Source organism: Salmo trutta, unplaced genomic scaffold (genome assembly GCF_901001165.1).
Source record: "Salmo trutta unplaced genomic scaffold, fSalTru1.1, whole genome shotgun sequence".
In the NCBI taxonomy this organism is placed as follows: Eukaryota; Metazoa; Chordata; class Actinopteri; order Salmoniformes; family Salmonidae; genus Salmo; species Salmo trutta.
The window spans coordinates 1,579,577-1,606,445 of record NW_021823258.1 but is presented as its reverse complement, the minus strand read 5'-3'; the positions used below and the strand labels follow the sequence as shown (position 1 = coordinate 1,606,445).

General features: G+C 42.2%; 2 protein-coding genes across 7 annotated transcripts; both read left to right on the top strand.

Moving 5' to 3' along the window:
* The first annotated feature begins 223 nt into the window (after nt 1-223).
* LOC115189950 (cleavage and polyadenylation specificity factor subunit 6) lies at nt 224-20,858 on the top strand. 6 transcript variants are annotated; one of them, XM_029748467.1, is made up of 12 exons: nt 224-349; nt 2,078-2,290; nt 2,539-2,642; nt 2,882-3,027; nt 3,388-3,567; nt 6,582-6,695; nt 10,595-11,105; nt 11,539-11,676; nt 12,255-12,370; nt 12,760-12,913; nt 13,416-13,619; nt 18,058-20,858. In XM_029748467.1, the coding sequence occupies exons 1-11, from the start codon at nt 290-292 to the stop codon at nt 13,612-13,614; spliced, it is 1,935 nt and encodes a 644-aa protein (XP_029604327.1). In that variant the 5' UTR covers nt 224-289; the 3' UTR covers nt 13,615-13,619; nt 18,058-20,858. The 6 variants fall into 6 exon arrangements, with proteins under 6 accessions (XP_029604327.1, XP_029604328.1, XP_029604325.1 ...); XM_029748468.1 differs by having other exon boundaries at nt 3,382-3,567; nt 13,431-13,619; XM_029748465.1 differs by having other exon boundaries at nt 3,382-3,567.
* Nucleotides 20,859-21,782: 924 nt separating this feature from the next.
* LOC115189957 (YEATS domain-containing protein 4) lies at nt 21,783-26,456 on the top strand. The gene is made up of 7 exons (XM_029748486.1): nt 21,783-22,697; nt 22,977-23,096; nt 23,345-23,411; nt 23,516-23,610; nt 24,351-24,440; nt 24,576-24,663; nt 25,181-26,456. The coding sequence occupies exons 1-7, from the start codon at nt 22,647-22,649 to the stop codon at nt 25,348-25,350; spliced, it is 681 nt and encodes a 226-aa protein (XP_029604346.1). The 5' UTR covers nt 21,783-22,646; the 3' UTR covers nt 25,351-26,456.
* The last annotated feature ends 413 nt before the right edge of the window (nt 26,457-26,869 follow it).

The following is a 26,869-nucleotide window of genomic DNA, read 5'->3' as shown; positions in this document are numbered from 1 at the left end:
TCTAGACAGTAACCTACTATACTCAGAGTATGAGTAATAGGAATTGATATTCAATAAACCAGTGAATAAGAGAACATTTTGGCAAAATAAGCAGAAACGTCATGTTTATACATAATGTACATAGTTACATGTACCCCAAACAAAACACCACTGTCATTCAAACAGTTTTAGCAATGTTTGTAATAGAAAATGTGATAACTAGATTATTGGCCCCAGATGTGACGTTTTCTGCTTTCCTGTTTGCATTTTGTCTTGTTCAGGTCGATCGGTGGAGGAGGTGGTCTGGAAAATGGCTGACGGAGTTGATCACATCGACATCTACGCCGATGTTGAAGAGGATTTCAACCAGGTATGCAAACCGTTACATTTGCTTAAATCCTACACCGTTATAGACATATTTGTGGTTTGCCCTATGATTTTTATTCGCTAAAATGCTTATTGAAAGTTAAACCGAGCTATCTGGCGTCCGATGAGACCTGCAAAGCGTTGCCTGTGTTTGCCGCAGCATTTTTGAATTGCAACTACGCAATAGCTTGTCAAATATTGAAAAAAAAAAAAAAAAAATAGTAACGTGAATGTTGTGTACGTCTTGGTTTTCTATAATGTTTGTTGGCTAATGTATACATTTGGTAGGTAAATATGTTTGACTTTGCAAGCCAACGTGGTCGTTCCATTGTTAACGACAGAAGCTTGTTGTACTGGAGGCGAAGTGGCGGGGAAGGCCGCGCACAACACAAAAACCCTGGCCTGGTTTGTCGTCGTGCGCTAACATTATACTGGTGTTCAACTACCTAGTTACACATTACCGTGTAACTGTTTAGCTAATAGTATAAAACAATAGGGACTGTATGCTAATAACGAGTTTTTTGGGGGGGAGTGAAGGTTTGTAGTTTCCCTCCGGTCGGAGACTGTTTTAAAAAGGTTGTTTCTCTCGGCGTCACGCCCGCTGCTTGCTGGCTAGGCTAAAAGTTAGCTGCTATGTTGATGTTGCTCGTCTTTTCTCAAAGCAACAAAAACCGTCTTCAAGATACCATGTTGCACAAACATGAATCATTTTGTTATCAACTGCCTTTGTAAATCTGATATTTTTGTTATTTTTCTGTATTTTTGTTAATGCCAAATGGAAATCCTATTCAAATCAAACTATTTGTCACATGCGCCGAATACAACAATTGCACACTACCATGAAATGCTTACTTACAGCCCTTAACCCAACAGTGCAGTTCAGGAAGAGTTAAGATGGAAATGCTATTCGTTTTGAGATTAGTTTGATTCTCATTAATCAATCACATAGGACTTGTTATCTCTGGTTGTAAATTTACTTGGGGATATTTGACCCAGTTCTCACACCAAAATGCGGATATCTCTATGGTTTCGCATTTCAGCTTTGTGCAAAGATTGCCAACTGCACTCTGATGCAGTGTGTGTAGACTGAAGTGTTGTGTATGCTGAGGTTGGTCATACTTGCAGTCTTTTCAATGTGCTTCTGTGCATACACAACACTTCAGTCTACACACACTGCTTTAAAAAATGTTTCTAGTCATAATCTCCAGAGCAGTATCCATTTGTACCAAACAAATCTGCATATTGCAAACACTCATTTGGCTGTTTTACTTATTTAAATTCTGTGTTGTTGACTCAAAGCAAAGTAACTTGATAGTGTTTGTTAGGACCTCATTAGCACAGGGACTGTCCACAATTTTATACATGCTGTTGGACTCATAGAACCAGCTTTAGGCAACAAACTGTTACTATTGAAATGTTGGCTAGATAATGTGGCTCACATTGTTTGCCTATTCAGGCAATAATGTCTGCATCTTTGTATTTCATGTCCTGAATATCACAAATCGTGTAACTGCAAAATGGCTAAGACCTCATTCTGCTCTCTGACCGCCACACGTGTCAAAGCGTGTTGTTGGGCTCGTTCCAGATCGTCTCTGTTGATATCACTGTAGGACCCAACATTGACATGAAGGAACAATCTCAAAGGGCATTAAAGACAACCTGGAGCACAACTATTGATTGACTGACTGTGATGTAAGGTTGACCCATTGTGTTCTATTCCCCCCCACCACAGGAATCAGACTACCCTGCCCATGACCAGATAGACTTGTATGACGATGTTATCTCTCCTTCGGCCAATAATAACGGAGACGCACCTGAGGACCGGGACTACCTGGACAACCTACCCCCACCTGCTGGCTCCGAGGGGAACAAGAGCACCCCGCCCAACGTGGTTTACACGTACACTGGCAAGAGGATCGCCCTGTACATAGGCAATCTCACATGGGTAGGTTATGGGTTTGGATAAGAGCGTCTGCTGAATCACAAAGATAAATCTAAACGGGCCAGTTACTCAGACCCACATTAAGCTTACTTCCGGAGTTAAAAAGCGTTGCCAGTGGGTCTTTGAGAATCGCCATTGGAAGTGTTTTTTTTTAGTCCAGAGATGGGCTTAGTGGGGGTCAGGGACACCAGCCCTTAATGTGCATCAATTATGTCATGGGTCTTGATGTAAAAAGTGCCTCCCCTTTCCAGTGGACAACAGACGAAGATTTGACAGACGCCATTGGATCAATAGGCATTAAGGATTTGCTGGAGATCAAGTTCTTTGAGAACAGAGCCAACGGGCAGAGTAAAGGGTGAGCTTCCTCCTTGCCTTTCATGATCCCTCATATTACACACTGACACTCTCAACACACTGTGTTTTTTTGTGGATGACTTTCCTAATACCTTTGAACTACACACAGGTAGTTGTACTCTGAGCCTCATTTAATCAATTATTTTAAAGCGATAAACAGAAAGAAATGCCCAAATAAAAGCCAGAAGGAAAGATAGAGATGGTGACTTGGTCCCGTTATGCCCTGGTGTGTCCCATTAGGTTTGCCCTGGTGTGTGTGGGCTCAGACGCGTCCTCTAGGAAGCTACTGGACCTGCTGGCTAAACGGGAGCTACACGGACAGAACCCCATTGTTACCCCCTGCAACAAGCAGTCCCTCAGCCAGTTCGAGATGCAGTCTCGGAAAAGTAGGTGAACCTGCGTGCCTCCCGCTGGGATGGCCAATTAGAGTTCTAGAATAATTATTATATGTTAGTTATCTGGTTTTTCTGCACGGTTTAATGACAAGGTAGGTCTGATAACCTGGCTAGACCCAAATACACTGAAGCAGACCCAAGTATTTGGGGCTTGAATCTGCCTCTGCTGTCAATGCAGAAATTCTCGAAAAATAGTTTATAATTTTGACTAATAACTACATTTATTTGAATAAATGCATTGATTTAGTGAACTAATTAGAGTTTTAGCGCTCAGAACTAACTAATTGGATGAGCACAATGAGTTGGGGATTTGAATGTTCTCTCCGCCCTCTTCTTTCCCTTTATGCCCAGGTACATCGGGTGGGCAGATGTCCGGCGATGGGAAGGCGGGACCCCCCACCATGGGCCCCCGCGGTGGCTTCCCCATGGGCATGGGTAGGGGCCGAGGCCGCTTCCCTGGCCCTCCTGGCCCTGGAGGAGACCGGTTCCCTGGGCCCATCGGACCCGGAGGGCCACCGCCACACTTCCCAGGTGAGTACTCTTCCCACTCCAGGTCCGTTCACACTGCTCTCGGCTAAAACCAGGGTGTCTGCTGGTTCTTATAAAGTCTGTCTTAAATTGATTTATAAGTCTTTAAAGTATCTTAAATTCAGTTTTCAAAGGTCTTAAAAAAATGTGTCAGAGATGACTACAGTGTTTGTTATATTGTGCTGCTGCTTAATTGTTGACACGCGGCAAAAAAATCTAAACAACGGAAGGTCATAATACTGGAGGCCACTTTCAAGATGTTGGAGAGAGCTATCCAACCACATGTTTTTAAATGGACTTACTGTTACCCATAAGTCAAAGCCCTGTCTAAGCCGGGGGGTGGGGTTCTACTAAGCTATATGGAATTATTTTAACAAGGTCATACCAAGGATCATTTTACTATACTGAACAAAAATAAACGCAAGAATTTAAGATTATACCGAGTTACAGTTTATATAAGGAAATCAGTCAATTGAAGTATATAAGTTAGGCCGTAATCTATGGATTTCACATGATTAGGTATCAGTTGGTCACAGATACCTTAAACAAAATGCGCCTCGGGATCTCGCCATGGTATCTCCGCATTCAAATTGCCATCGATATAAAATGCAATTGTGTAGGTTGTCTGTAGCTTATGCATGCCCATACCATAACCCACCGCCAACATGGGGCACTCTGTTCACAACGTTGACGTCAGCAAACCGCTCACCCACACAAAGCCATACACGTGTTCTACGGTTGTGAGGCTGGTTGGACGTACTGCCAAATTCTCTAAAATGACGTTGAAGGTGGCTTGTGGTAGAGAAATTAACATTACATTTTCTGGCAACAGCTCTGGTGGACATTAATTCAGTCAGCATGCCAATTGCACACTCCCTCAACTTGAGACATCTGTGGCATTGTGTTTTAGTGGCCTTTTATTGTCACCTGGGCACAAGGTGCACCTGTGTAATGATCATGCTGTTTAATCAGTTTCTTGATATGCCACACCTGTCCAGTGGATGGATTATCTTGGAAAACAAGAAATGCTCACTAACAGGGATGTAAACACATTTTGACACATTTGAGATATATATTGTTTATGAAACATGGGACCTACAATTTGTGTTGTGTCTTTATATTTTAGTTCAGTGTATTTGCTTTTGAATTTTAAGACCCCTTGAAGTATCAAAATATATAGCAACATTTTTGTGGGGATTAACATTTTTATTTGGCCTTACTGCTGTTAGCCCCAATGCAAACGCATTGAATACGATTCACTACATGGAATAATAGATGGTAGTAGACTCCCAAACTCTAAAGGAAGTTGGTTCTGATGTGTCAGTCCTTGAACATTTAACTCCTTATTTTTAGAGTTTAACAGTCTAATCTCTGTCTTTCTAATCCCAGTCTAAACTTGGGGGGCCTATTCGGCTATATGAAATTGTTTTAAGAAAGTATTACCAAGGATTAATTTTGCTATTTTATTTATTTATTTAGCTATTCTATTTATTTTTGAATCTAAAACTATTAGAACATTTGGCCGTACTGCTATTAGCCCATACAAATGCACTGATTAAAAATAGGGCAGCCGCAGGTTATTGTGAGTGTATCAATTATTTCTCAACTGTCAATATAGATGAAATAACACCACTTTACAGAGTATGTTATTGAGATGATGTCACAGCGGAGTGGGCCAATAACACCACCTTACAGAGTATGTAATTGAGATGATGTCACAGCGGAGTGGGCCAATAACACCACCTTACAGAGTATGTAATTGAGATGATGTCACAGCGGAGTGGGCCAATAACACCTCTTTACAGAGTATGTCATTGAGATGATGTCACAGCGGAGTGGGCCAATAACACCTCTTTACAGAGTATGTCATTGAGATGATGTCACAGCGGAGTGGGCCAATAACACCTCTTTACAGAGTATGTCATTGAGATGATGTCACAGTGGAATGGAGCGGAGTGGGCCATTCACGGTGGATACAAGTAGCTTATATAGGTCTACCGATGGAGTGTTTTTGTAGGACATTTCCTGTTAAATCAATTGCATGGCTATCTAACAGCAGTATCATATTTAGACTTAGCGATCTAGCTAATGTGTTCCCACTTCCTCAGGCGGTGAATAGCCTAGGCCCCAGGCCAATGGGTACCAAAAACATTCAGGCTAATTCATCTCTAAAGATCCAAATGGATATCTGATTATTCTGGATCCTATTTTGACATGTTGCACATGAAAATATAACCATCATGCGTTTCCTGAACAAATAGATGAAATGGCTAACTTATTTTATGTCTGTCTTGGCACTGGAAAAACAGCCAGTCCTAAAAAGACTCGTTTTTGCCAACATGGGCTCATTTCTGGAGGGAATATTAGCAGCTGTGGCAGACCTCAAAAGAACTATTAAATTGCATTCCAAGTGGCATTAAAAAGGTTGTATAAGTCTTAAATTCAACTAAATAGAACCTGCAGATACCCTGAAAAACAGTACACCAGAAAGGAAGCCCATTTTAATTGGTTAAATTTAAACCGTGCCCTGACTACAACCAATGAAATGGCTTCCTTTCTGTTGTACTGTTTCTGCTGTAAGCAGTGTGAATGGATGTTACACTGACAGCCAGGCCAGTACTGTTGGTGTTATGGACTGAACTGAAGATGGGTCCTCCTGTCTGAGTGTTATCCTGGCTTCCATGTGACCAATGTGGAAAGGATTGGTTGGAAAGCACCAACCTACCATCTCTCTTTCACATGTGGCCGTTTCAATCCAGTCTGACTCCTGTTCTCTGTCCCCTTGCTTTCAGAAGTTGAGTGAAGTACTTGGGGAGGGGGGTAATATTCAACATTTATTTTATCCAGTTTGTCTCATCTTTACCCCCTTCAGATAAAAAAAAAAAAAAAAAACACACTTTATTTTTTGCTTTGGCAACTTCTTCCTATGTTGCTAGCTGCGCTGCTGCCATTGGCCGAATGGCCAGTGAGGTCACTGTGGCACCAGCCTGGTTGTGATTGTGTTTTTCTCCCACTAGGGTCGGGGATGAGGCCACCTGAACTCATTAACCATAGACACCAAGAAGGCCACCTGATGGATATGAATTTCAATTGCTTCCCGCCGGGACGTGATGGGAATTGGCGACCCAGAGGTGAAATGCCTCGACTCCTGTTGACAACAGTGCTAGGGTTGGCAAATTTCCCCAAATCTTCCCAAAAATCCCAGATTTTCCACAAATCCCAGTTGGAGGATTTATGTAATCCGCAGGGAATTTGCTGCAATGGAATCCTCCAACCTGGGAATTTTGGTAATGTTTTGGATTTTTGCAGCCCTTCACAGTGCTAATGTACTAAATAAGAATGATTACCCTCCCCCCCGCCCCCTCTCCCCCCTGCTTACATGTTCTTTTTATTAAGGCCTGTCTGTCTATGGAGTCCTGGGCAGACTGACTGACTGACTGACCAAGCCTCTTTATTAAGGCCTGTCTGTCTATGGAGTCCTGCACTGACTGACTGACTGACTGACCAAGCCTCTTTATTAAGGCCTGTCTGTCTATGGAGTCCTGCACTGACTGACTGACTGACTGACCAAGCCTCTTTATTAAGGCCTGTCTGTCTATGGAGTCCTGGGCTGACTGACTGACTGACTGACCAAGCTTCTTCTTCTTCCCCACTTTTAAATCCTGGGTTATTGATCATTCTGTCTTAACTGTCAATCTTTATATGATTTTTTGCTTGTTCTGTTTCTATTGGCTGTTCTGACAGTGTCCTGGCCAGCACTCCTGAAGCTAGACAACACAATGAGTATAGAAGGGGTGTCTTGGATGGCTGACCTCTTACCATCCAGACCTGTCTGTCCTGTGTGCTCCATACCAAGCTGGTCTTTCCAGCCATCCAGACCAGTCTGTCCTGATACTCGGCCTACTGGTTCTTGGCTTTCATTGCTAATATCTGGAAAAATCTGAAATGTTGGTCTCGCTAAATCTTTAATTTTGATTCACAGGACACCTAAGGTGGGTTGCACCAACATGGTATAAATTAATCTGGGATTAGAGCTAATCTAGGGTTATAATTAATCTGGGATTAGAGCTAATCTAGGGTTATAATCTCGGATTAGAGCTAATCTAGGGTTATAATTAATCTGGGATTAGAGCTAATCTAGGGTTATAATCTCGGATTAGAGCTAATCTAGGGTTATAATCTCGGATTAGAGCTAATCTAGGGTTATAATTAATCTGAGATGTGTTGCACCACTTCATTTAAAATCTGGATCAGTAAATCCGTGATTAACGGTTTTAAAATATCATTAGTGACATGTTACACCAATATATTCGGTATTTCGTGAATTGAAACGAAGTAGCTAGCCTACTTCAAATCAAAATCAAATTTATTTATATAGCCCTTCGTACATCAGCTGAAGTGCTACATAGAAACCCAGCCTAAAACCCCAAACAGCAAGCAATGCATGTGAAAGAAGCACGGTGGCTAGGAAAAACTCCCTAGAAAGGCAAAAAACCTAGGAAAAACCCTAGAGAGGAACCAGGCTATGAGGGGTGGCCAGTCCTCTTCTGGCTGTGCCGGGTGGATATTATAACAGAACATGGTCAAGATGTTCAAATGTTCATAAATGACCAGCATGGTCAAATAATAATAATCATAGTAGTTGTCGAGGGTGCAACAAGCACGTCCGGTGAACAGGTCAGGGTTCCATAGCCGCAGGCAGAACAGTTGAAACTGGAGCAGCAGCATGGCCAGGTGGACTGGGGACAGCAAGGAGTCATCATGCCAGGTAGTCCTGAGGCAGGGTCCTAGGGCTCAGGTCCTCCAAGAGAGAGAAAGAAAGAAAGAGAGAGAGAATTAGAGAGAGCATATATAAATTCACACAGGACACCGGATAAGACAAGAGAAACACTCCAGATGTAACAGACTGACCCTAGCCCCCCGGCACATAAACTACTGCAGCATAAATACTGGAGGCTGAGACAGGAGGGATCAGAAGACTTGACAAATGAGGCCACAAAGTTGCTGTTTCTTGATAAAATAAAAACAATGTAATGTTAGAACTACTGTAACTCCATTGTGAAAGGTTCTCATGGGTTGGCTGATTTGAAATAAAATCCGTTATTTGCCAGTACTAGACAGAACTAATTTGTTAGCAACTGTAGCTAGCTAGTTTATAAACCAAGCTAGCTAGCATACCATATTATGTATTGTCATTACTTAACGTTATTTAGCCATGTATTATTTGTCCGCTAGCCACCTGATCATGGCACGTCAAAGAAGTTCAAATGTATCAGTTTATGAAAAAATAAATATATATTGTCGGAGCTGCTGGGGGAATTTAGTAATGTGCTGGAGGATAAAAAGACAGACCACACGACTGTCATAAAGAAGGAAGACACTTGGACCATTTTATGCAACAGATTTAATGGATCGGCACGGATTCAAGAGAAGAGGGACCTAAATCAGATGAAAGCAGGCTGGATAAAACTTCAGCACGAAAGCCAAACAGGATGCGGCAGAGTAGAGGCGGGGTCTGTTTCAGACCGGAGGGAGGGCCTCCATCCAAGGGAATTGATCCCATCACCCAGAAGATATGAGATGATTTCCCCAGCAGTTTGCCCCTCTCCATAACTCCTATTATGACGATGGACAACTCAACCCACCAATATTTAGTGAGCATAAATAACAGGCAAATATCAATGCATATAATGCATGTTAAAATGAACGTTAATGCTACTTCACTACAATGTTAGCGTTATCAGGCCCGTTACAGCATGTTCCATAATATCATCATTCGTACCAAGGCTGGGCATATCACAACCCCAGTTCAATTGTTGTACAAATTGGGAACGTAAATAGCCTACTAATAATGAGTTAATTATTCTAAACCTCAACAGGATTCAACCTGTCTAATTTATTCTCTGAGGAAGTGTCGTTTTGGTCTCTCCACTGTAGATATGCTGCCATTTTATCAGTTCCACCACAAGGGGCAGTTTAGAATTCATCTCCAATCTGAACTTTTTGTATTCATTGAGCAACAGGCTTAAAATGTATCTAGGTTTAAATTGAAAAATACATTTAGATTAGAGGAAGGATTTAATTTAACTAGGATTAATGTAAAATGTGGTGCAACAAGATGAATAGATAATTTGATTTAACCCAGTTTAAGAGTTGATGCAGCCCACCCCTTGTGTCAAACAGTCAGAGATGTAAATGTGGTCCTTCATGTTGTACAACGTCAGTGTTCACGGCTTCTGTTTCAGTCCTTTGCTGTGTTTCCTTCTAAGCTTTAACTTTGATCCCACTAAGTCGAGGTGGCCGCCAAGGCAGTGACTGAAACATACAGGATCACACATTTTAACATTTTCACCAACACGTCATGCAACTTAAAATGGCCCAATTCCTATCCAGAAGTCATCAAACCCAAGCTAAGACATTTGCTGCAGTACTTGAGTTCCCTGTTTGTGGTCTCTGGATTCCAAGAACTGCTCGGTGCCGCCTACTGACACTGGGAGCTGCTCGGTGCCGCCTGCTGACACTGGGAGCTGCTCGGTGCCGCCTGCTGACACTGGGAGCTGCTCGGTGCCGCCTACTGACACTGGGAGCTGCTCTGTGCCGCCTGCTGACACTGGGAGCTGCTCTGTGCCGCCTGCTGACACTGGGAGCTGCTCGGTGCCGCCTGCTGACACTGGGAGCTGCTCGGTGCCGCCTACTGACACTGGGAGCTGCTCGGTGCCGCCTACTGACACTGGGAGCTGCTCGGTGCCGCCTGCTGACACTGGGAGCTGCTCGGTGCCGCCTGCTGACACTGGGAGCTGCTCGGTGCCGCCTGCTGACACTGGGAGCTGCTCGGTGCCGCCTGCTGACACTGGGAGCTGCTCGGTGCCGCCTGCTGACACTGGGAGCTGCTCGGTGCCGCCTGCTGACACTGGGAGCTGCTCGGTGCCGCCTGCTGACACTGGGACACCACAATGCTTTAATTTGCTTTCAAACAGTTGGTAGTGAATCCAAACTCAAGAAGGTTCTGTTTTGTGTTTCTGTGTTCCAGGTGGTATGCAGGGCCCACCTCGACCCCCTCCTGGCCCACTAGGTCCCCCTGGACCCCTAGGCCCCCCTCCCCCAGGACAGGGCCTCCCCCCTCCCATGCAAGGCCCCCCCAACCGTGGCGACCGCCCACCACCCCCGGTCATGTTCCCCGGCCAGTTTGGCCAGCCCCCCATGGGTCCTCTCCCCCCTGGCCCTCCCCCACACGGCTTCGGCCCTCCTCCTGGCCCCCCACCCCCCCAACAGGGCCCTCCACCCCCTGGTCATTTTCCTCCTCGCCCCCCTGGTCCCCTTGGACCGCCTCTGGCCCTCGCTCCCCCACCACACATGACCGGGCCCCGACCTGGAGGTCCCCCACCGGCTCCCCATGTCAACCCAGCGTTCTTCCCTCCTCCTGGGGGTCCTAACAACATGGGGGGCCCTCCTGGAGGGGACGGCAGGGGCCCCAACGGGCCCAACGACCCCTATGGACGGCCACCTCCATATGACCGGGGAGACTTCGGACCCGCCGGCAGGTAATATAACCCAACAGGATCATGACATCACGTACTGCCAGCTCTACAGAAAGTCAGTTGTTTCCCCTCTCCTCCTCCTCTTCTTCATTGGTTCTGTTCCAACCTCATTTACTGTACTCTAGATGATGGTTTGTGTTTGAAGAAAACTGATCTATTGAATGTCAAATACTGCCAGTTTTAGTCAGAATTGATTTCAGTATGTAGAACAGCTGTGGTAGAAGCAACAAGGAAATCCTCCAACACCTTCTATTATAGCACTGTCAGGTTCCCTTAGCAACAGTCCGCCATCGTTTGTGTTTGTGTGGGGGCGTCTTTTAAAGGGGGGTCTTTTACGTTAGTATTTTGACTAAGAAGCGTGGTTTCTTTAGTGACCCTCCTGAATCTCCCTTCCTCCATCCTTCCCTCCCTCCCTCCCTCCTCTGGCTGCCTACAGTAACCAGCGTCCCCCGCTAATCTGTGAGTTTGACCTCAGGGCCCCCCTGCCCCGCGGCTGCCCAGACCCCTGGATTAACGAGGGTTTGGTCGATCTGAAAAATGGCGGCCAACACTTGCACAATGCGAGTGACCCAGGGTTAGTAGAAATACTGCCAGACCGTTGAACCAACATTAGGAACTAGCTTCCCCTGTAATGACCTGGTGCCTGGCTTTGTTGCATTTTGAGAGTGGATGCTTGTTGTGGTTGATGGATTGGCCGAGCTACGGTTTTGATAAGCGTTAGTGAACTGTGTGGTGTGTCTTGTGTATTTCCTTAGATGAGCTAGTTATCACTGGTGTTAATTCCCACAGGCTTGGATAACATGGTTTCATCTGCTGTGTAGTTTTAGCTGTCCATTAACTGTGTTCCTTGACTCATCTGATTGTCTCACCCCTCTGTTTTCTCAATCTCTCCTTGCTCTTGATCAATTTCTCTATCTTGCAACCTCGCAAAATTCATTGGTGGAGAACAGCCATGGTCCCTCCCCTCTGACCTTCTCCTCCAATGACTTTTGAGAAGGCGAGGAGTTAGGAAACACTCATTGAAAAAATAGCTTTTCCTTCCTCTTAAACGTCCTCTTTCCTGTATCTGGTGGTTCTGAGTTTGTCATTGAGTTAGAGGACCGTTGTTTTTAGATATTGATGCTGTCTCTCTCCTGCTTGTCTCTGTCCCAGGGAGATGGAGTCGGCGCGGACACCGCTGAGTGAGGCAGAGTTTGAGGAGATCATGAACCGGAACCGAGCCATCTCCAGTAGTGCCATCTCTAGGGCGGTGTCAGATGCTAGCGCTGGTATGGACCATGCCCTAAACGCACTCACACCTCACAAATACTACAACACCCTCTACAGAGGGGCTGAATACACACTCACACATCACAAATACTACAACACACTCTACAGAGGGGCTGAATACACACTCACGCCTCACAAATACTACAACACACTCTACAGAGGGGCTGAATACACACTCACACACACCTCACAAATACTGCAACACCCTCTACAGAGGGGCTGAATACACACCTCACAAATACTACAACACACTCTACAGAGGGGCTGAATACACACACACACACATTTTATCTATGTGCTGCTTGTAGATTGTATTGCGTACTTTCACAAGTGTCCCTTATCTAAGTGTCTGAGCTATACCCATGTGATGTCTTCCTTTGTCCATTAGCTGACTATGGCAGTGCCATAGAGACTCTGGTGACAGCCATCTCTCTGATCAAGCAGTCTAAGGTATCTGCTGACGACCGCTGCAAAGTTCTCATCAGCTCTCTGCAGGACTGTCTCCACGGCATCGAGAACAAGTCCTACGGCTCTGCCTCCAGGTAAATACAGCCTCTTCCTCGTTCTCCTGTGGTTCCTATCAGGGTTGGGGGGGTCACTTCCATTTCAATTCAGGAAGCACACAGAAATTTTAATTCTTCTTGAATTTTAATATGGTTCACTTTCTGAATTGACTGGAATTATAATGGAATTTACCGATCTTTGACTCCAACCCTGGTTTTTATAATAGACAACTGAGAGAAGTGATATGAATGAATTGAAGGTGTGTGATAACTCATGGTGATGATCAGTACCTGCTAGTCATGGAGCTTGTATTCCTGTTCTTATTGGCTGGGAGTGGTGCTGAGATGTTTCATCCACTTTAGTTGAATGCACTTACTATAAAACGCTCTGTAATATTGTCTCAAATGTAATTGATTGACAGATCAAAGTGTTACTGACAGTTGTATTGATGACGTCATTATTTCTGGTATTATTGATGGTTTTGGCCGATGGACAGACCTGCTTTGGCGGTGGGTTAAGAGTTTGATGTATGAATGTAAGTTCTGCCCCCAAAAGACGCGAGAGGTCGAGGGAGCGTGACCACAGCCGATCCCGGGAGAAGAGCCGGCGCCACAAGTCCCGTAGCCGCGACCGCCACGAGGACTACTACCGCGAACGCAGCCGGGAGCGAGAACGGCACCGCGGGGACAGAGAACGTGAACGCGAAAGAGACCGTGAGAGGGAGTACCGACATCGTTAGGGGAGGTGTGTATGCCCGTTCAAACTCCTTACCCGTAACGGTCTCACCACTCTTCTCCCTCAGCTTAATGCAGGCCAGGGGCCGGGTCGCTACGCCCCAGAACAAGAGGCCCAGAGCGGGACATGACGCGCCCTACGGAGCCTACGGTAGGTGGAGGTGGTAGGTAAGGCATTGTTCCATCAGTCATTGTTGTAGTCTTGACCAGTACTGACTCATTGCTGGTATATGTGTATATATATTATTTGTCTGAAACTTGTAGGTTTTGACCGTGTTTTACTTTCATCCTTTGAACATTGACTGTGTCGTCAGGCTTCTACTGCATGTGTGTTGTAGGGGAGGTTTTATATGTAAGCCCTGCTAAGCTTGAAAATGTTTTTTAAACCTTTGAAAAAGTACTTTATATGACCAGTGATCAACACCTGTGAAAGTTGTAAAATACGCAAATAGTTTATTGAAGGGTTTCTTTGACACTGATGCCACAATGTGCCAAGAAATGATTAGTGTACATTTTCCAGTGTTCAAACGTTGTCAAGGTTGAACTCTGTGACGCTACAACTTAAGGGGGTTGGATGAATTGTTCTGTAGGCCACCAAATGATGACCAAACTCTAGGTGTTTCCTGACTCTTTTTAACCTGAGGTAATGGTTACATGCCAATTGAAATGTCTAAACTATTTTAAAACCACTGTCAGTTCTCTAACCTATAGTATAAGCCAAAGTATGGTTTTGGAGTTTAAAAAATTGAAATGATTTTGGTATATTGTCTGTGAACTTGACAAATGTCTTTGACATATTTTTCATTTCATCACGCTGAAATTGATGGTCTTGAACAAAAGGGATTTTGATAATGTTTTTGTATAATTAATGGCATTGATATCAAGCTGGTAAAGTGTTTTGTCTATATTAATTTTAGGCAAATAGTTATCTGGTCATACTCCCTTAACGGTTGACAGGAATGTGGTAACTAGCCCGCTATGTGTCCTGTAGCATCGTTGGTCATGGTCTTCACTCTAAAGCCCCATTTTTGTAAAACAGAGCGTTTTGAGTCTTGCTGCTGCTCTTGGTGCTGCTGCTCTTGGTGCTGTTAACATAAGATGAACCTGGTTTTTACCTTTTACATTTCTGTATGTGCCATTTTTTTGCGCTTGTTCCCTAACATTGAAGGTTTGAGTTCCAAAAAAATTGGGCTCAGGTTTTGATCCATTTTGTATATCTTGATGGTAACATAGGGTTATACATGATGATGATGATAATATATATATTTACTTCATGGCCATGTAGGGCCCTATAAAATCCACACTGTGGAGAACGCGGACAGAATCCAGACATTAAAACGGAATGAATCAATATTCAATAATGTTAGCAGGAAATCAACTAAAGGGAATTGAAGCTAGTAGGACGTCAACTAAATGTGTTGAAGCTATTTGAAAATTAAATTTGTCCACCACTTTGTTAAGCCGTTAGCGATGATGCTAATATAATGACGGCAGTCTTCTGGTAGATGGAAAGGTTTTCCCAAAAGGCTTCTCTGTAGTTCATATTTACTTGGCAGAATGGTATCATGATTATTTGCATAAATCCACTGGCCATTTGTTTAGCAAACTCTGCCATCACATGAGTGCTACAGAAACATCGCTAACCAAAGTGACGCTTGCTGGTGCACAGTTGAATTAAAGGGTAACTACACCCAAAAATGTACATTTCTGGTCTGCTGATGTGTAAACATGGTTGTGTACTTAACATCCAATGTTTTTATATATTTAAAATGAAAATAGGCAGGGGGAAAATTCTATTGATTTTATAGGGCCCTAGCAATTTCTGTTTGCCTGTAAATTTTCGGTCAATTTGATTACTTTTCATCCCTTAATACTGTGAATCACAATGTGCTGATCTTGTAAACAAATAAGAAAATGATAGAAATATTTTTGCCCGAGGTACAGTACTTCAAAGATGCTGAAAATATCAATCAATACAGGTACAGTACTTATCTGATATTTCAATGAGGACTAAAGAATCATCACTATTGTCCACAATTAAATGGCAGCCATTTTGTTAATGTGGATATTTTAGGTTTCAAATGGTACACCTATTTGAAGTGGATCTCAAGATTTTACTATCGGTTGTCTTGTTTTTAGGCTGTAGTTTGAAATCAACGGCCAGACAATTTTGACATGGTACCTTGACAAATATCTTGTAGGGATTGAAGGTCAATGGGTGTTTGACTGAAATGGCGTAGTCAAGAAAAGAATGTTGTGGTATTTGTCCTATTTTTAAATGGGTTGATGCTCACTCAAATTGAATGTTGACGTTGTAAATCCCCATAGTGATTTGAATGTATACCCCAACATCTGATTGTATTACCGGTTGTTATATATATTATATTGGTTAGTTTGCTGATTAGTGACTCCATGCTTGCATTAAATGGGATTACTCCTTTGAATGTACATGTTCGATGAAGTAACTTCTCTGCATTTGTTTTCTCCATTATTAAATGGCAATAGCATTTTGTTAAATTATTCAAATAAATGTAATCCTTTTAATAATACAACTGACAAATCAATCTAAAAATCTTAGTTTTGGTCATTACTGTTAAATCTCAAGGGAACAAACTTAAGAGGGGGTTACTTTATTATCCTGTACAGTCCTATTTGTCTCACGTCATGGTAAAGGAAATGCTTTGATCTATGCTTACTACCTGTCAATCTATGTTCACAGATCTTAACGTTGTTTCATTTAGCGTTGGGATCATGTGCCCCCTACAGGGAAGAAATGACTAGCTATTTTTCCAATTTGTCTATAGGTGTCAGTGATGTTTTGCAGGCATGGAGAAAGCAGCCCTGATTTCCTGCTACCATATTTCTGCTGCTGTTTTAACTGTTTCTCTCTCTCTCTCTGGTGTATTCATCCTTCACAACTACACATCATGTGGTTCCTGCAACACTCATTGGTGTCCACACCATCTCAGGAAGGGTCATTTTGATGACTGTTCAACCACCGTAAACACTTTCAATGTCTCCTGTAAAAATAGACTCTGCAGGAAGATAGTACCAGGTCTATACCTGGTCACATTCTTTAATCCGTTAGTTATAATTCTAATTGATTTGTAGTGTTTTGAGAACATGTCTTGATGATGCTGTGGGCCCTTTGAGATGCTCAGTGGATCAGAAATGATTGTGGAGGGTGATGGGACGTCTGTTCAATGAAATGTTGGTATTATTCACTTTCTAAATGTGATCTTGCCAACTATGCACCATGTAAATTCACTCATAGAGCAGTACCTGGCTTTAATTTAATTAAAAATAGTATTGATAAACAATTAAACTAATAATTATAGATATTTTTTTTTAATGGAAATTGTCAAAGACAACCAAACCGTACAGCATATTCCTTTACCTGGTGTATGAGTTTGGAAACTGTCTGGAGTGAGCTATGAACTGAAATATTAATGAATGGTTATGTGGTTTGCAATTCCAATGAATTATCAGTGTAATGTTGTCCATGCCAGGATCTAGCTTTGTGAGATGCTTCAGACCACTGATATAAGAGTGTTTTTATACATTCATCCTGATGTAATACTACTGTTCCTCTATGTAAACCTGAACATGTTTGTCCTCTGCTTTTCCCAGTGCTCCAGGCCCAGTTTATTTTTTTCCATATGTTATCTAATAGGTTTTCACCTATTGGATAGCTTTAAATGCATAGCTGTAGAATGACTAGAACGAGGGTCTGCATCCAAGTCAATGAATCGTCTGTTCTATTTATTATTTCTATGCGTTTAAATCCTATCCAATAGGTAAAATCTGGGATAACTTCTGGAAAAACTGCCCTCGTCACCTCTTAGACTAGGGGACCAATACCAAACCGGCCGCTTAGACCTTCTGGTCTTATGGACTTGTTGAAATCTGAGAGGATTTGATAGGTGGAATTCTCACATTACTTCCACCTATCAGAGGACAAGGTAGACTTAATACCATATTGTGTCCATCTGTGAAATCCTCTAAAGATATTGAGAAGTACGTACGGTCTAGGGGTTGGGATTGAGCGTTCTGTAGATACCATCTTCTGCCCATGCACTTCTACATTAGATTAGAAGATGTTTTGTGAGCAGCCTTAAACAGGTTTATCCTATCCACACAAATTGATTGTAAACCTTCTCTGAAATGAGTTGAGTACTTAGCGCATGGCACATTTTGAAAACCTACTAAATTCAGATCTCAACAGTATAGCAGGGTCATTGTGGGCACTACGTTGTTCTTCCTTACTCACTGTAATGTGGAATCACTCTGACAAGTTGACTACCATTAGAAAAAGCAGTACCTGCATGTCTTTGTTTTGTGTCCTCTGTGTATGCTGTAAAATTAGAGGGGGTATGACACAAACAACAAACTGTATATTGTTGGGCTGCCCCAAACCAAACTCCACCCTTCGTTTTCACACATTTCAGCCTACGGAAGAGGACAGGGACGAGGACGCCTCGTCTCAACCAGCAGGCCCTACTTCAGGATCGCCTTGTCAACTAGTCCCCCCCTCTGTCTGTGTCTCCATGGTTTCCAGGGGACTGACTACCTGGGAATCGCTCACAGCTGTGTAAGGTTATAAGTAGTGTTCTTTAAAATCATACTCATGGTATATAAAAAAAACTTCTCAACAGCTATTTTTATTTTTACTGAAATTTTATTTGATGTGAACGAAAAAAATGATTACCTACCTGTGTTGACAGGCTTCTTCAAGCTTTGCGAAAATAACAAATTACTACATTTGCCTGCTCTATTCCAAAACGGACAGCTTTTGACTGCTATAATGTGTACATTTTGTCAGGTTAGAGTTGATTTTACAGGGAGTTTTTTTTTTCTTTGGTTTTTCATCTTTATTTCCTCTCGTGCCCCTCCCTACTTTCCTCGTTAGGATAATGTTTGTAAATGTCTCTGCTTTGAATATTAAAATAGATTCTGTGTTGTAATAAACTGTTTACTGGGGTTTTGACACTTAATAATAATTTAAATGTGTACGTTTTTGCCTGCATACATTTTTCATGTTGAATTTTACGAAATAGTTCTTTTAAATTTACTCTCACTTAAGTTGCGATGTTGTGCTGTTATTGACCAAATTTAAGCACAGTTGACCAAAAGGTTGTATTTGTCCTGATGCCCAGAATTAGTGAAACCTGACTGAATTTAGCGTAGCTACTTTTGCATTGAATGATCATGTGACAGATATTTTCATCTTTGACTTATTAGTTTGTTCTAAAAGTTCTACTTAAAATGTAGCTACTTGTTTGGCGAACATTTTGTTTTTAGTCTCCGTATACTACTGTATGCCATTTGAATACCAAAAGTGAAAATCCATGTCTTGGCTAACTGATTTTAGAGGTATTCAGGACTTGATTATACTTGGGCAAACATTTTTTAGTTTTATTATTTTTTTATTTCTTGATTCTTTTTTTTCATGTTACCAGGAAGTACATTCCAAGGGTTCATTACCCTAAAATTCATGACACAAGTAGAACAAATGATTGAGTTATATGGAATTATTTTAGTGATAGTTGATGCAAACTTCACAGATCTGGACAATAATACTACTACTACTACTTCTGTGAACAGAATTAGTCCCTTATCTGCAAACTTGTGCTCCGATTGGCTGGCTGATGTACTGCACTGATTTCTTATTGAGGTGCTTGTCTCACTGGTTTCGCCCAGTGAGGGTTGTGGTAGCCTGGTCCCAGATCTGTATATATTTTGGCCGAGTCTTGACTTGTTGTCCAGCCTACATTGAATAGCAATAACATTGCTAGCCAGAGTAGTTGGCTAAAACGCATACAGACCTGATCGGTATACTACAAGGCAGGACCAATGCGTTAGCCAGCTAATTTGCTTAAATATTCTGAATTAACTTTTAGATTTTTGTTGGGAATAGAAGCTTGACTCAACTTAAACACATGTCTAAGTTCAGCTTTCTTAATGAACCACAAAATTAAATGTTATTTCTGGTTGTTTATCAAAGTTAGCTGGCTAATGCATTGATCCTGTTTTGTACGATCCCCTTCTGGGACCAAGCCAAAGGGCTAGGTGTAGTAAATGGATAGGGATTACAGTAGTGAGGTTCTGGGATAAGGCTGAGGGGCTAGGTGTAGTAAATGGATGGGGATTACAGTAGTGAGGGTCTGAGACCAGGCCGAGGGACTGGGTGTTGTAAATGGATGGGGATTACAGTAGTAATGAGGGGCTGGATGTCGTAAATGGATAGGGATTACAGTAGTGAGGGTGTTGTAAAAGGGTGTTGTAAATGGATGGGGAATTACAGTAATAAGAGTATTCAAGTGAGGTGTCCATTTTGTAAAGCATGAGAGCACAATCCTTCCCTAGTTTCTCAGGGTCTGTGCACTGACTGGTCTGCCAGATTGAAATAACTGATATCGATGCCTGTTTTAAGGCAGTAATACCTACCTCCCCATTTACTCCCATGTATTTTCTACATGGCCCTGATAGACTTAGGTGGTGCTCTCCTGCTTGCATTGCGTTGCCATTTTAAAGATAGTTATTTAGTTGGTTATTGTGGCTTCGATCATTCACTGAAACCACTGCTTCAGTCAACTTAACATTTTTTACAATTTACTGGTTAGACTTTACATCCAACTATTGGCACATAAATATCTCCAAGTTTTTAATAAATATTGCCCACTAGCTACAAAGAGCATTTTGAGCACTTTACAATGTTATTGGATGGAACTTTAGTAAAGTACTCCTTCAGGTAAAGTTTGCATGACAAACACTTTCTTTTATACGTGGGACTTTTGTATTGCATTTATTGTATAAATGCACTGAGATATTTAATATGTTGTAAAGCATTCATAATGCTCTATGTAGCTATTATACCATGTTTATTGTGCTAATGGATAGGTTATGAATGCTGTGTTAACTATTCGCTGATCATTACGAATTGTTTTCCAGCCCAACGTCTTTTCAAACCGGTTGAATATTTGAGTGGAGCTGATTTGAAACTGGTTTGATACGTCAATACTGTACATATATACGCAGTCGACAAGTGTTACCTATACTCAATTAGTGTTTTGTCATTTTGTACATATAATAATGCATCCATCTTAGATATTACCTTGGAATACTTTTTACAATCAGATCCAAGGTTTTACCCGATCAATTTCGCTCTCGGACGTGTTCAGGAAATGGAACTTTTTTTAAGGTGCACTGTCTTGTTTTGAGTGTTTTCAATAAACTAGTTTTCTCCGTCTTTGAAGTCGGGTCTTCGTGAACCATTAGGCCAAATATTACTGCTCGTCACATTGCTGATTTGGTTTCATCAGATGTACACTTAATCAATAGAATGCAATGTATAAAGGGTGGAATAAGACCGTAGAATATTACTGAGGACTGTGTAGTTTTTCTGTTCTGTGAAAGTATTGTAATGGTCTAATTTACTCAACAAAACTTAAAACCATTGTATTTTCCTCAGGTATGATTGACACGATAAAGGGAAAGTAGTTTTCGGCCCTTCAAGGCTCTTGGTTATCTTTATATATAATTTACTCATAGTTACACTTACACCAGATGCTGAATTGTACATTAGGCTGTAGTTCTTTTTGTCCTTATTTAATTTACAGCTCCATGACGTTCAGCCAAAGGTAAGTCGTCGGTTCCAGATCCGTGAAGAATGACGGCTGCAATCTGAACACGTAGCTTTTCAATCTACTCTGTGTTCCTCTTCGCAATATAGCATTGTAAGGACATAATTACATATGGATAATTATTAAATATGCAAGGTCTCAACCAGACGGGATTGATTATTGCATTATTCCACCATGCAGACTAAAACACTGTCAATGTTTGCTATTTCAGATTATATTGCTATTTTAATTATATGATTTATTAGAATATTTGCATTAAGAATAAAGGCAGTAGGTTTTCTAAGCTTGTACCACCTTGTGCCTTCTCAAAAAATAAAATATTCGAAACTACATTGTGACTCCATTTATTTTGTTTATTACTTACGATATGAGGCTATTGGATTATATTTATCCAAATTGCAACGATCAGGTCCGTGTGTGAAGCAGTTGGTGTAGACTAAAGGCTGGCAGGTGGGGATTTTGCAGACGACTCGGATATCGCCATCTGCTGGCCTTTGGACTACAGTTGGTGAGAAATGCTTATAAAAACAACTAGTCCGAAGCCTTGGCTCAGACACATGTTTATAAATATACCTTTTATTAATTTCAGTAGCCGATGTGGGATTATGTATAAATGGCCTATCTTCGATGATCACTCGAACCCTGAGTCGTGTCCAGAAGAGAGTGCAGAATAATTCGGGACGGGTCGTTCACCAGCTACCGGGGAAGTCCTCGGAATCATGTCCTTGGAAAGCAAACGGGAGCAGATCTGCCTGACATTTGCTAAATCCCTGCAGAACTCTGTTTGCAGACTGGCTTCCCCCAACTAGACAGCAGACTACTGGACGGGCAACCGGCAACGGCCACAAACGGAACACTCCTATGACACGCGCCGGCTGCTTATCGGGAACTTTCCCATTTCATACTTCACTAAACGGATCAATGCACACACCATATAGCCCAGGGGCCTTAATAATGCCTTCTTAAAAGCGCCTAAAATGTATTTTTTTTAAGCTGCCATCCCAAACATTGTCGTTGTATTATTGTTGTTTTGTATATATTGCATAGTTTAACATTGTTTTGCTAGTTTAGGATTTTAATATTTGATGATTGTAAATTGGTTTACACAATTCAGTCTATATGACTGCAAGAAACTAATAAACTTGCTACTTACTACTACAGGGCACAAAGCAGAACATTAGTTCTGACTGTTTCCGGTGTTCACATCGGACCACGAACAATGTAACGTACTTCCGGTGCTTGTTTGGCTGGCAATTTGAAATGTGTACAATGTAAAATCGTGTTGTTTTCATAGATTTAATGGCAATCTTATTAAATGACACATCCCAAATCACTACCGCAAGAGTCCTATAGTGACATATACGAGTTTAACGTGACTTTCTAGTCTCTATACTATGTTTAAAAGGATGGCTGAATTTGGACCAGATTCCGGGGGTAGAGTGAAGGTAGGGGACGGATGTCACTAATATTTGATACCGGTAACTATAAAAAGTTGTATGTTAATAAGAGACAAATTGACTAACTGTGTTACCTAATTATATGATATTTAATGTTTAATAAGTCTATGGAAGCGTGTCAGTAAAGTGCTTGTCGTGAGGACGCGGTTGGAAGGCAGGCAACAACCCGCATCTCTTCTAACTGTCTATGCTAACCGGTTCACCATATTATTATCATCATTGATCTGCATGATGTTGCAGAAAACATCATCTGTCTGTTATCCACAGGGTGTTACGATCGTCAAACCCATCGTATTCGGAAACGTTGCTCGGTATTTTGGAAAGAAGCGAGAGGAGGATGGTCACACTCACCAATGGTCTGTGTATGTGAAACCATACAGAAACGAGGTAAACTCAACTGTAATTACATTTACATTACATTTAAGTCATTTAGCAGACGCTCTTATCCAGAGCGACTTACAAATTGGTGCATTCACCTATAATATCCAGTAGAACAACCACTTTACAATAGTGCATCTAAATCTTTTAAAGGGGGGGGTGGTTAGAAGGATTACTTTATCTTGGAAAATGGATGGTGTTGACTTCAAGGTCTCATTGGATAACCACAGTATTGACCTGACCCAATTATATTCCAGGATATGTCTGCATATGTGAAGAAAATACAGTTCAAGCTACATGAAAGTTATGTGAATCCACTCAGAGGTAAGTCAAGTTCGTAATGTATCCACGTATTAACAGTGATGTAATTTGTCATGAATGTAGGGCTCATGGAGACCTCATGGTGTTCTCTTTCTGATCCGCTGTAGTCGTGACCAAGCCTCCGTACGAGATCACAGAGACGGGCTGGGGAGAGTTTGAGATCATCATCAAGATATTTTTCATCGACCCCAATGAGAGGCCGGTGAGTGGTGCTCTACGATGTCATTTAGGACCTCATTCACATCAGTCTTTATTAATATAGCACCTTTTTTTAACAGAGGATGAATTTCAGAGTGTTTAAGACAATAAAATAATAGGAAGGTGAGAGATAAAAACACAATACGTTTTCTAAATTAGGACTCATTCAAATTGTAAAACAATAGCTTAATAACAGTGGACTTGAGACTACATTTTCATTGTACAATTACATTATTTTTTATGACCCTCTTCCCCCAGTTACATGATAGTCTGTCAGTCTGTCTACAGGTGAACCTCTTCCCCCAGTTACATGATAGTCTGTTTGTCTGTCTGTCTACAGGTGACCCTCTTCCCCCAGTTACATGATAGTCTGTTTGTCTGTCTGTCTACAGGTGACCCTCTTCCCCCAGTTACATGATAGTCTGTCAGTCTGTCTACAGGTGACCCTCTTCCCCCAGTTACATGATAGTCTGTCTGTCTGTCTACAGGTGACCCTCTTCCCCCAGTTACATGATAGTCTGTTTGTCAGTCTGTCTACAGGTGACCCTCTTCCCCCAGTTACATGATAGTCTGTTTGTCAGTCTGTCTACAGGTGACCCTCTTCCCCCAGTTACATGATAGTCTGTTTGTCTGTCTGTCTACAGGTGACCCTCTTCCCCCAGTTACATGATAGTCAGTCTGTCTGTCTACAGGTGACCCTCTTCCCCCAGTTACACGATAGTCTGTTTGTCTGTCTGTCTACAGGTGACTCTCTACCACCTACTGAAGCTCTTCCAGTCAGACTCCAGTGCCATGCCCAAGAAGACAGTGGTCTCTGAATTCTATGATGAAATGGTGAGAGATTTTATTTATTTATTTTTCAAACAGTGAACCAAAGAGGACATGAGAAGCGAAGTGAAACAAGGTGCAAGGTGAGGAAAGAAACCCGAGAGGCCCGTCTCAACTCTCTGTCCTTCCTGTTCCTCTCAGATCTTCCAGGACCCCACAGCCATGATGCAGCAGCTCCTTAGCACCTCTAGACAGCTGACCCTGGGAGCCTATAAGCACGAGACTGAGTGTGAGTAGCACACACTTTTCCCATACAGTTCAGTAACAGACCTGTACATTTAGTACCTGTAGATTTATATTGTAACTACTGTATCTAGCAATGCCTTTTTAAGCCTCGTCAGGCAAATGTGTTTCAATTCAAATTATAGACATCATCAACTAGATTCAGCCGCTGGCCGATTTATTTATATTTTTTCTTAAGAGGCTGAACTGAAAACTTGGGGAGCCTAATAAAACCACCGCGGTCTAAATTCGGCCAGCGGGTCGCCAGTTGGGGAACCCTGCAGTATGGGCTTAGATTAAAAGTTGATGGCTGCGTTTACAAAGGCAGCCCACTTAGGATTTTTTGCCCAATTATTGGTCTTTTGACAGATCAGATCCTTTGCCATTAAGATCAGAATTGGACTGCCTATGTAAAGGCAGCCAATAAAACCCAATGTCTTTATCCTCATTGTTCAGTGCCACCACTGTGCAGTGCTGAGTGGACACTATCACTGGTGACTGACCATTCCTTCCTGTGTCTGTAGTTGCGGAGCTGGAGCTGCGGACGCGGGAGAAGCTGGAAGCAGCGAAGAAGAAGACCAGTCAGGAGATCACAGACCTGAAGGATAGACTGAAGGCCAGCAGAGAGACCATCAACTTCCTGAAGGGAGAGATACGCAAGCTGGAGGAGGAGGACCAGATCAAAGACCACTGATACACACACACACTGGGTGAATCTCAATTGTATTTTCTTGATTCCTCATACCTTCTCTCCTTGGATCCTTCTCAAAACTCATTGGAAAACAAGATGTGAGGTTCCTTGCCTTGGATCTTCTCTTCCTATGTGTTCTGAGAAGGAGATGAGAGAGGACACAATGAATCATAGATATACAATTGAGAAACATCTTCCCTAGGCACCCCTGTAGATCTGAAGGGTTTGGATAGGTGGATGCAATATGGTACTTGTGACTCACCTTGTCTTCTGATTTCTGATAGGCTGGATGGAGTTTACGCCTTTTTTCTTCCACCTATCCAACCCCTTCAGAGCAAATGGAGGTGCTAGGGAGGAGGGGCTAGGGATGGATTTGGAATTGCCCTCGTCTGGAATCCACACAGAATATCTCCATTTTATGATTGTTTAATTCTATAATATAATATCTGCCATTTCTCAGATGTTTTCATCCTAAGTGACTTAGTCATGCGTGTGTACATTAGTGGTACGGGTGGTCCCTGGAATGGACTCCACTATCCTGGCATTACTACCACCATGCTCACCCTGACAGAGGACCTCAACATCATTGTTATGGATGACGTAACATTGCACTAACAATAGAGAAATGTAGAGGTATTCAGTTTGAATTCCAGACTTAACACTGCCTAGCAGAATGGTTTTATATGATCATGTACATAACAAGAAAACTGAAGATAATCAATGTTAGTTTCTCTCCATCTCAGTTCAACTCAGATTTACCACAGATGGCTCTCAGTGCAACAAGTCACATTTTGGTAGACGTCTGAATGTGAATAGGTTTTGTGCTTCTGTTTTTTTAATGTAATTTTTATGTAAAACAAACCAGTTTTTCTTTGATTTCTCCTATGTACAAAATGATTAGAACACGACCGTAGAACTGATGGATGAAACATGTGTTACAGATGCTCTTCAGGGTTATTTGCAGATTATTGTTTTGTCAAAGATTGATCTCGTCAACACATCTGTAAAGCCTGGACATGCCATTGCCAACTATCTCAGTATCATGTGTCAACCCTTTTGATAGGAGTTCAGGTCTTGATCACCATGTCGATAAAGGATAGAGAACGGCAGCAGACATGTTTATTTCTGTTGGAGGGCGTTAAACTGTTGCTTTCCTTTTAAGGAGACCGGAGCGCTGTCATGTTTAATGGATATACAGCCTCTGCATTATCCTTCCACCACCACTAGAGAGCAGTGATGAGCAGATGTTTATTGGAAGAGGAATGTGGCAACAAATGTTTGTATTGGAAGAGGGAGGTGGCAACAATTGTTTGTATTGGAAGAGGGAGGTGGCAACAATTGTTTGTATTGGAAGAGGGAGGTGGCAACAATTGTTTGTATTGGAAGAGGGAGGTGGCAACAATTGTTTGTATTGGAAGAGGGAGGTGGCAACAATTGTTTGTATTGGAAGAGGGAGGTGGCAACAAATGTTTGTATTGGAAGAGGGAGGTGGCAACAATTAGAAAAAACGTGAGTGAAGAAG